We start from the raw sequence: 12,882 nt of genomic DNA, 5'->3' as shown, positions 1-12,882 counted from the left end.
TGTAGCCCGTGTAGCCTGCTCTGCTCTGCGTTCACCGCCACTGAACGTTCAGATTTAAATTTGCTCCGACATCGCGCCAAAGCGACGGACCTCTGACGTCATTTAAAAGCGCATGCGTTTACCAGGAGTGGCACAACAGCGCCACCCACTGGAAAACAAACAAACAAACAAACAGCAGCAAAGTTGTAGCGGCGCATTTAAAACGTCGTCCTCGATACTATACGACAGAAATACAAAACAAAGTACACATAGGCAGTTTTTGAGGTAGTAGCTGTATTCAAATGATTGACAACAAAATCAACCCCTCTGTCCTGTACCAATGTTTCAGCTACAGAAATACTTTTCACAAAATGTTTTACTTTCTATACAGCACTCAATCAGATGTTATAATGAAATGGTTGAACTCACTACCACAGATGACCAACACTGTCACGATGCAGCATTAGTCGTCATATTCTTTTGCCTTCATTACACTAAAAAAATAAAACCGTTCCAAGGCTAAGCACGAGAAAGTAACCATACAACAAAGCAAAAACATACCCATGGCAAATGTGCCTTTAGAGAAAATGCTTAAAGTTTGTGGTCATATACATAGATACAGTATAGAGTATCATGGAAATGTAAACTGTTAAACCATTAGGGTCAGTTGTAGTGTTCACTATTTATCTGTATAAAAAAAAATCCCCCACACACAAACCATAAGAGCACCAAAAGAAACAAAACAAAAAAAGAAATAATTGTTAACACAAAAAGTTCAATATTTAAATATAATTGTAACCACTTGGCTCCCTCACACACTGCATCAGACCAAGGCAAATTACATATTATAAACCAAAAGAAAAAGCACCAAACGTTAAGAAATGAGAAACCAAATGTTTGAGTAACTTAAAAAGAAATATTCTTCTCATTTTCCAACTGTTCTCTGTCCACATTTGGTCATCACCAGGAAAACCAAGGCTTTTCATTTTCTCTTTCTGTCTTGGGAGCATCTTGGACAATACCTGCATAACATATATAGATGTTATTATTCTCCTGCACAGTTCAAATAAAACACTGCATTACAGCTTGGATTGTGGATTCAGTCTCATTGTCATACCATTTTCCTCTTGGTTTTGTCGTCAGGCCCACACACGCAAAATGGAACCACTCAATAGAGCACTACAGAGAAAAAAAATAAATAACACACTGTTACTTGTCCTGCATTTGGAACACTGAATAGAGACAAAACAGCATTTGCTATATTACATTACTCACACTATCAGAACAATGAATATCAATCCTTTTAAACTATAGTATAGTAAGTATTGATAAATAACATTATTATGATTTAAATGTATTGCAATTATCCTGCCAGTGTCACGACTGTACCATAAAAGTATGCTGACCTTTACGTGATATGTGAATTATACGTAATGTTTATGTTATTTAATACAGCAATAAAATAAAATGATGTCTTCTATGGGCAGGGTGTTATTTATTATAAGTTTGCATTATATAAAAATATTAAAGAACTTCCCAATAACATTTTGTACAAATATAAATATGTTGTTTTGAGGATACCTAGAATATAATAATTGTCTCTAAATACTGCCATGACATAATAAAACATTTTTGCCTCTCATTTTATGACACAATTTCTTTGCATGTATTTTTGTGAATTTCTTATTTAAAATTGCAACAAGCAATGGCAGTCGCACATGCAAGTCTCGACTACAACACAAAACTAAACTCACATCAGTGTTGTCACAGCCGATCATCTCGCCGTAGGAAACCTGATGACACAGACAGTATGTAGGTTCGTTGGGGTCCACTGGCATGTCCAGCACATCCGATGGATGTACGTTCCCAAAATTAGCTGAAGGGTTGTTGAATTCTCCTCTGGGGATGGACCAAACATATTCAAATGAGTGTGCATTCATAAACAAACTAGGAATTATTTTTAACTGCAAACCTGAAAAGTAAACAAAACGTACGGCTGAAGAAGTTTGACTTTCTTCTGTGCACTTTTGGGACTACCATCTTCATCTGAACTCTTCACTTTAGACCTCGTTTTAGCTGTCTTCTTTTCCTTCTGTCTGGAATCTCCTGAAAACAACACAACCACAAGTGACAATTATAACTAAGAATGGATTCCCAAAGTTTCCCATGTCACTACAGGAACATTATGGAAACACACCTTTTTTCCCCTTACTGGAGGTGGAATCATAGTCTGTGCTCTCAATCTGCTTTTCCTTCAAGTCAGCCTCAAAACGTGCAAGGTCTGTGTCAAGACGTCTAATGTGCTTGTCAACCTGGACAAAATAAAGAAAAAAAAATGTCAGCACTGTAAGGCTATATACTGTCTTTCTACTAATACTTTTAACAAATGTTAATAAAAAAAACATATATGGTTATAGATAACATACTAACCATTTCATAGGTCTGCATGGCCAGTTGAACCTTATCATCTCCAAACTCTTTGCATTTGCTGTAAGACTGTTGAATCTGCCTCAGTATTGACAGCTTTTGTTCAGAGGAAAGAGTCCGAGCATTGGCTGTGTATTCTTTAGCCAGAGAGTCTATCTGTCCTTTTAGATCTGAGAAAAAGAGACAAAGAGTAAAAATTGTAAAACAACAAGTGTGATATCAATCTTTACATACACAGAAAACAAATACAGTGGTGATATGTGCTTATTTCCCTTCTAGTTTAACAAACACACACAATTATTTTATTTACGTCTGTAAAAATACAAGTAAATCAAGGATAAATGGTTAACGGCGTATTAAGTGTATTATTTTTCATTGTTTATCATTATTCATAACTCATTAGGCGATATACTGAATTTTGTTTAGTTAGTACACACACACACACACTGTATATAGTATTAAACAAATATACTATTATATTTCTATATTTTACTCAACTGCATTCCTTAAATAAATTGCTTACTTTTATTCCAATACATTTTCCACATGCACCTTTGTTACACTGTTACTTTTAAGAAGTATGTGTTAGCCTGATGAAGCTGGGACCACTGACCTATGGTTGGGACAGACAATCAAGATTGGGGAAGCTAGACTGAAGTCACTGGTTAACCCTGAGCAAACGCAAAAAGGCATAACCACAGAAACATTTCCCATCAAACCTTGGCATTTCAGATATAGCAACCACTAGGTTCTCTGGTAGTGGTAAAAATGTATTTTTATTTATTGATTTATTTTAAATCCTTCAGGCTTTGAAGACCATTTCTTTTACCTCCATGCTCCATGTTTAAGGTCATGAAATACTATCAGAATTCACACATTAACTTGGACCTCACTACTTGCGTGCACTGAAATTTTCATACTCAAGTAAATATGATATATTTTAAACTCAATAGTACTCCAATGAGCGACTTTAACTTCTACCAAAGTAATTTTCTGGTTGCATACAGTATGTCTCCTTATTCTCAGATCAATATTTTCAGTACTGCAGACACCAGAACTTTGCAATGAAGTAATGTTTACTTATCATCCTTCATCACAATGATATGGCACTACTGTGGAATTCATTTAAGAAGATCAATCAAACAACTGTTTTATTGGAAAGATTTTAGATGTCCAATAAGATGATCTCATCTAGTATTTCACATAAAGATTAAAAGGTATGAAAAGTCCAAAAATAAGCATGAATGATAAGCGTGTGGCCAACAAATGGAATCTTCCTCAGAAACCAAAAACATAATGTTTTTTTTTAGCCAGAGTTTAACATGGTTCTCTTACTAAATGAGGCACATATTAGTTGTTTGCTGCTGTTTTATTTCTGATTTCTTTGTCTCACCTTCTGTGCGTTGATCTAAATCTCTCATCAGATTGAAGTTTCTCTGCAGCTCGAAAGGCAGGTTTTCAATACCTGGTGGAAAAAAGAAACAGAGAGTTTTATCCCGTTTTCAGTGAGATCGAGAGGAAATGATCAGGAAAGCAGGATAGCTAGCTTATTCTAGAGTGTGGAGTGATGACCAGCTCACTATTAAAATAGCGACTAAATTAGCTTTCCCAAATTGGTAATGGCAGTAAAGTAGAGATACAGATACAGCTCATTTTCACCGAGACGTTAATGTAAACTAATTACATATTAAACAGTGAGTGAGTGTGACGAATCTACCCTTTCATCGCTACAGTGCGACGCTTATTTCAGCAATTAGACTGAGCCTAAAACCGCCGACCGTAAGGAAACAGTTGCAGCGTCCTTTCTCACACTGCTGGACAGACTATTAGCTATAACACGAGACAGAACACAACACGTAAAGGAGCTAATGACGTAGAGATGTTTGCGAAACATGTTTAAATCACGTTTAACAGCTTACTGTCCAAGTAATGCTCCAAATACATCCCCGCCGCCATCTTGGAAAATGTAAACACCACAGCTTCCTGTCCGGAATGGACCAACGTAACTGGAGGGTCCCACTGAATTTACTCCTGCAAAACTGTGTGGCACTATCCATTTAAATACCAATAAAATGGATTAAAATGTGATTTATATATATATACACAAATATGTAGTTCATTTAAATATCAATAAAATTGATTAAAATGTGATATATATATATAAGATAATAGGTTATTAATTAATGAATTACTTCTCAAATTTACACAGAGATAATAATAACTAACAGCTATGCACTGTATACAGGCATGGAAGGAGATCTTCACTGGTATTCTATTTCATTGATGACACAGGATGATTGCTCTCTTGTGTAGTATTGGAACAGTGAGAATTAATGACATGGAAAAAGACCATATTACATTATTTAACTGTACCCAGTAGCACAAATTGAAGTAGGAATATTCTGGTTAGGTGTTCAGAGCTCTTGTAACATATCCCTGGCCCCTTAAAAAGATTGAGAAACCGCAATTTAGATGAACCTAACAGACAAGTAAAACCCATGCTGATAAACAATCATAATGATGAAGAAAATGATGATGATGAGGAAAATATGTTAAAATTTATTATGTCTCACAGATTTCTGGAAGTGGTTCCACTCTGCAACTTAATCACGAAACACAATTAATACAAATAAAAAAAAAGGACTAAACTTGAATGAGCACAACACTGCCCAGACCAAACCATCTGTACATGTTTCATACTGTGCAGACAAGGCAACAGAGCACAGGGAAGTAAATCTGTGACGGAGCTCTACAAATCTCTTACATTACCTGGTGCATTTTTAACATACTGTGTACAATGTCACACATCTTGGTCAAGTTTTTCCAACATTTTCTTCAGTTTTTTGAATTTATTCTTTCCCATTCTGTTCTTTTTCTCACTGCCTGATTTCACTTTTAAAGCGGGCTTTTTCTCAACTTTCTTCCCTCCCTGTTTGTTGGCCTTTGTTGCTGTGGGATCGTCTGCCGTCTTCTTTGTGGGCTTCTTAGCCCCTGGCCCTTTCACAGTCTCTTTATCCAGCTTGGCCACCTTTGCTTTCTTTGGTCCAGCAGGCGAGGCATTTTTGCGTTTCGACTCCATGTTGACTTTTTTCTTGCCGGCTGTTCCATTGGCTTGGGCTTTCTCCTTTGAGTCACCTGCCTGACTGGGGACGGTCTTGTTGGTCTTGCCACCCTTGGACGGTTTCACCTGAGGAGGTTCTGTAACTTCAATCACCTCAGGAGCCTCTGTAGTCTCTTCTTCTACATTAGTAACAGAAATATGATGTTAGTTAATAAGATTGTTGCTTAAATCTGTAGTGTGCAACTTTTAAATACAAACACATTTACGACATTGTCAACAGTTCAAACAATGCCGATTAAGCCCATCAGCTCCAGTTAATTTGTTATTTTGAGATAGTTTTTGTCAAGACACTGCACAAGTATGACTGAAAATGCAGAAGCGCCAAAGAAAAATTAATTCTGGTGAATTCAACAGCTCAAAACACTGGACATTATAAACAATTCTTGCTCCCTCCCACCCCTGCTGCTGTAGACAGTACTGTAGCTAGAGCTGAAACGATTAATCGATGAATCCATTATTAATCGATTACTAAATTAATCGCCAACTATTTTGATAATCGATTCATCGGTTTGAAGCTTTTTTCATGATTAAAACAAGATTTCTGATTGTTTTAGCTTCTTAAATGTGAATATTTTCTTAGTCTTTGCTCCACATAACAAAGAAATCATTAAAACTGAATCATTTTGGTTTGTGGACAAAGAACATCGTCATTTCCAGGTTTGACAAACACTGATCCATGTTTTTTCTGACATTTTATGGACCAACCGATTCATCGAGAAAATAATCGACAGATAAATCGATTACGAAAATAATCGTTAGTTGCAGCTCTAACTGCAGCTTTACTTAATAAAGCTGTTCTCTAGTCATTTTACAGTCATTACCTTTCCCTGATGGAGCTGTTGGGATAACGTTGGAGAACTTCTTCAGTTTGGCCACAAAAAATCCATCCATATTGTGGGAATGAGGATAAAATCTCCGGGAGAGTCGCAGAGAAGGGTGGAATCTGCGTTCTTTGAACCTACAAGAATGAAATAATAAATGTAGGCTTGATGATCAAAGTATTTGCAATGAAATACTTGAGATGAGAACAAACACTGAGGTTATTTTATTTACCTGGTGAAACCTTCTTTGCCAAAGTCAAGTCCCGTGGGAACTAATTTGACGTTCCTTTTCTTTAACGCATAGTCCACCACCCATTCATTCTCCTCCACCTGGTGGAATATGTTATGATCGTTATCCAAGACTTTCTCCAACATAATCCACACCACACTCGGATAAATGCAGTGCACATGGCAGAAAACCAATTTACACTTACCATTATAGAACATGTACAGTAGATCAGATATCCTCCTGTGGCTGACTCAGCATTGACGGAGTCGATAGCAGACAGAATCAGCTCCTTCTGCAGGTGTGCAGAGCGCATTATGTCTGCCTCGTCCTATCAGGAAGCAGAAGGATCACAGGAACACAGCATTAAACATGATCCGATACTGGAAGTTATCTATCTATATGGGTGTATGTGTAAAGAGTGGTTTACCTTGCTCGTCTTCACCGCTGGATCTTTAGCAATGACACCCGTGCCTGAGCATGGAGCGTCGAGCAGTACTCTGTCAAACCCGCCCATTACCTAGTGTGTGTGCAACGTTTCAAACAAGAAAGTTAACTATAAAACTCTGAAGTACACGTTTACACCAGAGATAATGGTCGTGTGGATGTTACCTTTGGGAACTGCCTGCCATCGTAGTTACAGATCACAGTGTTGGTGACGCCGAGACGATGGATGTTTCCGACCACACTCTTCAGTCTGTCAGCGTTAGCATCATTTGCAACGATAATCCCGGTGTTTCTCATCAGCTGAGCTAAAGGCAGAACATTCACATTTATCTTTAAATAGAGTAAGTAGTAAAGTAATTCAAAACATTTCAAAGAACTCCACAGTTATAGTAGTTGTCCATAACACAAATGGCACTTACCAATATAAGTGGTTTTGCCTCCTGGAGCCGAGCTCATGTCCAACACCAACTCTCCCTCCTGTGGAGAAAGTGCCATGACGGGCAGGAAACTGGACGCGCCTTGCAGCATGTACTGACCAGAGAGATATTCTGGAGTCGCACCTGTTTAAATATAACAAAGATTACACTTCAATCTTTTGAGGCTACAATTGGTCTGAGATTTTCTCCAATAATACCAATAAGAAGAGCCGAGAGTCATAGCCAGATTATCTGCTTCCAATGAGTTTCGGAAAGTCACAGCTAATGATTGCGACACATTCAATAACACGGTTCGCTAAGACCCACCGACCACGTCTGTTGTGTTGCTGACCACAATCGGATTTTTCAGAATCCTAAAAATTTGATCCGACGATGGCTTAAGATTGACTTAAGCCATCACAGCCAATCAGAGATAAAATGGCAATACCAGCTCACATAGAACTACTATAATAGAAGTTGAGCAGTCCACTGGTGAACCAAGAAACTAAATCAAGCCCAGCTTTGATCATTCCTGATATCGTTTTCATACGGTTTTTTTTTTATCAGTGGTTAATCAGAGAAAACACATCACATGTCACTTCTTACATGGGTTTTCATAACCAGACATATCTGTGACAAGACATACTCATCCGTGTGTAATATTGTGTAGTGCAAGAGACAGGACTGAACCAAACAAAGGCCACAGGTTTTCACCAGACATATTTTTTATAAAAAAAAGTATTAACATATGTGGGAGGGACAATGATCCTTGGACTCTGAAAGTTGTGTGGCCGTGTTAACTTTGCTTCGGTCTGATCTTTGACGTGGATGTAGTGAAACTCACCAACAGGTACTGAAGAGTCATAGATCACCAAACCCACTTTAGACCATTTCCCCAGTGGATCAAGGTTCACCCCTCTGTTGATCAGGGCCTTCACAAGAAAACATACAGACCAACGTTCAGTGTGTGAGGCAGCATTTAACAGTATTTGACAACAACCAAGTGACTCAATGAGGACTTCTGCCAAAACATTAAAGGTGCCATATGTAGGAATGTGGCCAAAAACAGTTACTACATTCAAATTCAAAATACCGACTGGCAACCCATGGTTGCTCAGCAGCTGAGACTCTGCTGACTGCAATGATTGGTAGATGGCGGTAGGTGGCGCCACATGCCAAAACATGATTTCAAAACATAAACATGATTTGCAATCTTTTTTTAATGCGAATATTTTTCCTGTACTGTTGTTGTTGGTGAGTTCAGTTTGTTATATGAACATTATTCCTGAGTCTCTGTGACATATTAGGAGGATTTTATGATCAGTTGATTTAGATTTATTACATAATGCACCTTTAATTGGTTATTTCTGCATCAATCAAACATAGTGTTCAGTTTGTGAAATATAAAGCATCACTAACCTGTGCAAGATCCCTCCTCCTCGTTTTCAGTGTGTTGGTCCGAATTGTGACAGGTCTCTGGATTTCATTGGCCTCGAGGAAATCAACCAGCTGTTGGTGAAAAATAAAGAAAAAAGATTATATTAAGCTGTTTATTATACATTTCAAATGAAAAATTTAGTTCTGTTCTGTACCACAGGTGAATGAGAACACACACACACACACACACACACACACACACACCTCTGATAGCGGGAAGAGGTCTATTAATTTGTCAATGAGGAAGTTGTTGTAGCTGTAATAGGTGCTGAGATCTTTCTTCAGGAGAGTGATGTAATCTGATCTGTCTTTCCCCTCCTCCCTCTTTTTGGAGAAGTTACAGAGCACATCGACGTTATCCTTTATCCTTTGATAAATTGACTTCAGGTCCACAGACAGGACGCCTTAAAAATGCAGAAGAGAAGAAATAAATGACAAAATGTTTATTGTAAATGTGCTTCAACACAGAAATCTGACTGGAATAATAGAAGAAATGACTCACCCTCTTTCTCACTCTCCTCTGCCCCAGGTAACCTAAATATATCCATTTCATCAATGTTGGCTTGTACTGTGTCTTCCTCGTCCATGTCACCATCAGATTTCTTTTCCTCTTTCTCATCATCATCTTCTTCCTCATCGTCATCATCATCATCATCATCACTCTCAAGACCCATGCTTTTTTTCAGCTTCTTCTCTTTCTTTGCTGCACGCTCGATAGGAAGGAGCTAAATATGAAATAAAAAACAAGATAAGTAGTCATTCAATCACAATAATGATATAAAAACTATGTATTAACCACATTCAAACCCTTCAACATTTTCAAAATGTGCAGTTTTTTCCGGTATAAATATTTTTTTTTGTTAAACAATCTGCTGGTAGTTTCACATACTTCTTCTCCGTCACTTTCTTCATCTTCTGCGGCTTCCTCTCCACTGCCGTCATCAAGTGTGCCGTAATCGTCAACCATTTCTTCGTCATCGTCGTCCTCCTCATCGCCCTCATCCTCCTCCTCTTCATCTTCCTCCTCATCCTCTACTTGTTTCACTTCTGATTTTGCAACCTTCTTTTCCAGATCTTTTCCTCCTTTCTTCTTTGGCTGCTCCTCCACGTCTTCCTCCTCCTCATCTTCCTCCCAGTGTTCATCACTGTCGTCCTCACTCTCAGCTTCATCGCCTTTGAGGTTCTTCTTTGCAGGTGTCAACCATTTACTGTTCTCGTCAGTGAATCCTTCAGCAAGAAAGAAACAATAACATTTTTTACATTTATTTCTTTTCCAAACACAATCCAAAAATTATCAAGTTTCCGGAGATAATCAATAATGTTTTGCCAAAATTGTTGCTGTATTATTTCACTATGTCCTGCACTGCACTGCATTACACTCTGAATAATACTGATACTCTGACATCTACAGAATATAGAGCCACATCTTCTCGTCTATAAAATTATTAGTGTTATGGGGAACAGTTAAAGGTGCCATATGTAAGAATGTATCCAAAAACAGTTACTACATTCAAATTCAAAACACAGAGGTCTTTTAGGTTTCGTTTTGTGACGTAACTGGCAACCCGTGGTTGCTCGGCAGCTGAGACTCTAATGACTGCAATGATTGGTAGACGGCGGTAGATGGCGCCACATGCCAAAACATGATTTCAAAACATAAACATGATTTGCAGTCTGCAAAATCTTTTTTTTAATGCAAATATTTTGTCTGTACTGTTGTTGTTGGTGAGTTCAGTTTGTTATATGAACATTATTCCTGAGTCTCTGTGACATATTAGGAGGATTTTATCATTTATTACATAATGCAGCTTTAAAGCAAACATTGAGGAGCTCTGGGTTTATTTACACACACTCTTGACGCTGCAACACATCACAACCACATTAACAGATAATGACGTGTTTACCTTTCTTGGGCTTTTTCTCTGCAACATTTTGAGGCGTTTTCACATTCTGGACTCTCTTTGCAGCTCTGAAAACAAAACAATACGAATAAGCTACTTGCAAAAAAGTGTGATGTATATATTCAGTCAATATTTTTACCTTTTCCTGGATCTGCTTGACATACGTTTAGGTCCAGTTTCCTCTTCTAAGAAAAAAAACAACAGACCATCTTAGTGAACAAGCCTAGATGGTGTTTTGCTAACATTTCCACAGTGAAGACATGATGTGTTTTAGGATAGATAGACAGTAAGGACACCATAGTCACCATCAGTTATAAACTTGGCCAACTCAGTCTCTGCTCCCTGTTGTTTCTTGGATTTTTTTCCAGGCCCTCTTTTCACCTTGTTGGTGGGATCTAACTTCCGACCCATGACTCCAAGGTGAGCTACACACAGGTAACCTGCAATACAGAAGATGGCAAGAAACCATTGACGGTCTGTGCAGAATGAGAGTGAATGAGCAGAGACGTATCCTCTTTAGACCAAGTACTGATGTGACAGATCTCATCTGCATGGGAGATAAACGCTGGTGAATGTAAGACAATTGTAAATGGGCTGTGAACCAGGCTCTCTTTATAGAATTTGATCAAGTTTGTCATTTGAATAATCACCATGTCAACGTCTGCAGCGATAAATCGATTGTTAATCATTCGTTCATCTACCGCTTTATTCTCCACCTGAGATTTGCGGAGGTTCTGGTAATAGTCCCAGCTGACATAGGGCAAGATCGATTAATAATTGATTACTAAATGAATTGCCAACAATTTTGACAATCGATTAATCATGTTGTGCTTGTTAGCTTCTTAATTGTGAATACTTTTGGTTTCTTTGCTCCATATAACAAAGAAATCCTTAAAATGGAACGATTTTGGTTTATGGACAAAACTGCCAAACATCACTGTTGTGTCAGTTACCCGTCAGTCTTAGATCCACCTGCCAACAAATATTTTCACACTTTAAACACCTTGTAAAATCCCCTGATCTGAACTTTGCAAATTAGTTTCCAGGTTCTTCGCAAATAAATGCATCTAAATACAAGGCACTAAAACATCTGCTTGGTGTTGGCCCTAAAAAAAGGCCTCTCTCTTTTTTACGTTTATTAATATTGTTATTAGTATTGTTATTATTATAAATATAACTTATTTTAACACCGACTATCTTTTATTGTATTAAAATTGATAATTTTTGTACATACATTACCCTGTATTAAAAACCTATTTCTCATGTAGCAAAATGTTGCTGATTATTATCAAATTGTCTGCCTTATAATTTTTATTATTATTACTACTATATGATTATTACTCTGACTAATGTTAGGATTAATGTGCACACGTTTTTTGGGGGGGTCGTTTAAACTCAGGACATGGCTGTTGACAAACATGTTATTAAACGATATCAGTGAGTCATTTCCAAACTGAATGATGTTATTCATTGAACACATCGTGTTAAATTTAAACAGCAATGACACGATTAGCGAAGCTTTCACACACGGACTTTAAGTTGAGCGCACGCAGTGTTGATAACTAAGTAAAAGCTACGCAGAGCTTGAACATGAACGCGCGCACACAGTGTTCGCTTCCTGACTGAATCACAGCGACAAACTTTCACATACTCACCGACTGCTCTGTCACTTTTGTTCCAACTTCTAGCTACAAATGTGGAAGACCAAAAATGTTCACACGTGAATCTTCCTCCAGCACGTTGTAGAGGAACATCCGGCGCACACGGATGACGCGGTCATGGTGGTGACACGTGCACGCGCGCCCCGGATCTCAGGCAGGAAGTCCGACACAGACTCAAAGTAAAACATTTCCGCCCCCCTTTCAAAATAAAACACAATACGCCGGTCATACAGCCTGTTTCAACTTCACACATCAACATTACGTCGTGACCGGTGATACCAGGTCAATCAGAGCGTCTCTGAGAGTCATAATGTACCACGAGAGACTGATTGTTGAAGTGGAGAAACATTAAATCATTTATGACACCAGATCAACAGTTCTTCCACGTCGGAGAATGAAAGAAGCTGTTGTTGTTGTTGTTGTTGTTGTTGTTTCCTTTATACACA

The 12,882-nt window shown here is 38.0% G+C and overlaps 2 protein-coding genes across 2 annotated transcripts; both read right to left on the bottom strand.

The window, feature by feature from the left end:
• Window positions 1–480: 480 nt before the first annotated feature.
• On the bottom strand, window positions 481–4,362 carry ing4 (inhibitor of growth family, member 4; the record flags this gene model as incomplete). Its single annotated transcript, XM_083910786.1, has 8 exons — window positions 481–1,001; window positions 1,097–1,158; window positions 1,734–1,878; window positions 1,974–2,085; window positions 2,177–2,291; window positions 2,410–2,576; window positions 3,800–3,871; window positions 4,326–4,362. The coding sequence occupies 8 exons, from the start codon at window positions 4,360–4,362 to the stop codon at window positions 962–964; spliced, it is 750 nt and encodes a 249-aa protein (XP_083766912.1). The 3' UTR covers window positions 481–961.
• Window positions 4,363–5,000: 638 nt separating this feature from the next.
• Window positions 5,001–12,504, bottom strand: nop2 (NOP2 nucleolar protein homolog (yeast)). The gene is made up of 16 exons (XM_083893212.1): window positions 12,431–12,504; window positions 11,081–11,215; window positions 10,915–10,960; window positions 10,779–10,843; window positions 9,764–10,101; window positions 9,377–9,599; window positions 9,079–9,278; window positions 8,857–8,946; window positions 8,282–8,369; window positions 7,441–7,581; window positions 7,187–7,326; window positions 7,005–7,094; window positions 6,783–6,905; window positions 6,581–6,678; window positions 6,349–6,485; window positions 5,001–5,646 (listed from the first exon to the last, which is right to left on the bottom strand). Exons 2-16 carry the CDS (start codon window positions 11,184–11,186, stop codon window positions 5,207–5,209), a joined length of 2,325 nt encoding a protein of 774 aa, XP_083749338.1. The 5' UTR covers window positions 11,187–11,215; window positions 12,431–12,504; the 3' UTR covers window positions 5,001–5,206.
• Window positions 12,505–12,882: the final 378 nt, after the last annotated feature.

The sequence above is a fragment of the Microchirus variegatus genome (genome assembly GCF_963457635.1).
Source record: "Microchirus variegatus genome assembly, chromosome: 1".
NCBI lineage: Eukaryota > Metazoa > Chordata > Actinopteri > Pleuronectiformes > Soleidae > Microchirus > Microchirus variegatus.
Note: the sequence above shows the minus strand (reverse complement) of the source record. Positions and strands in the feature narration are given on the sequence as shown.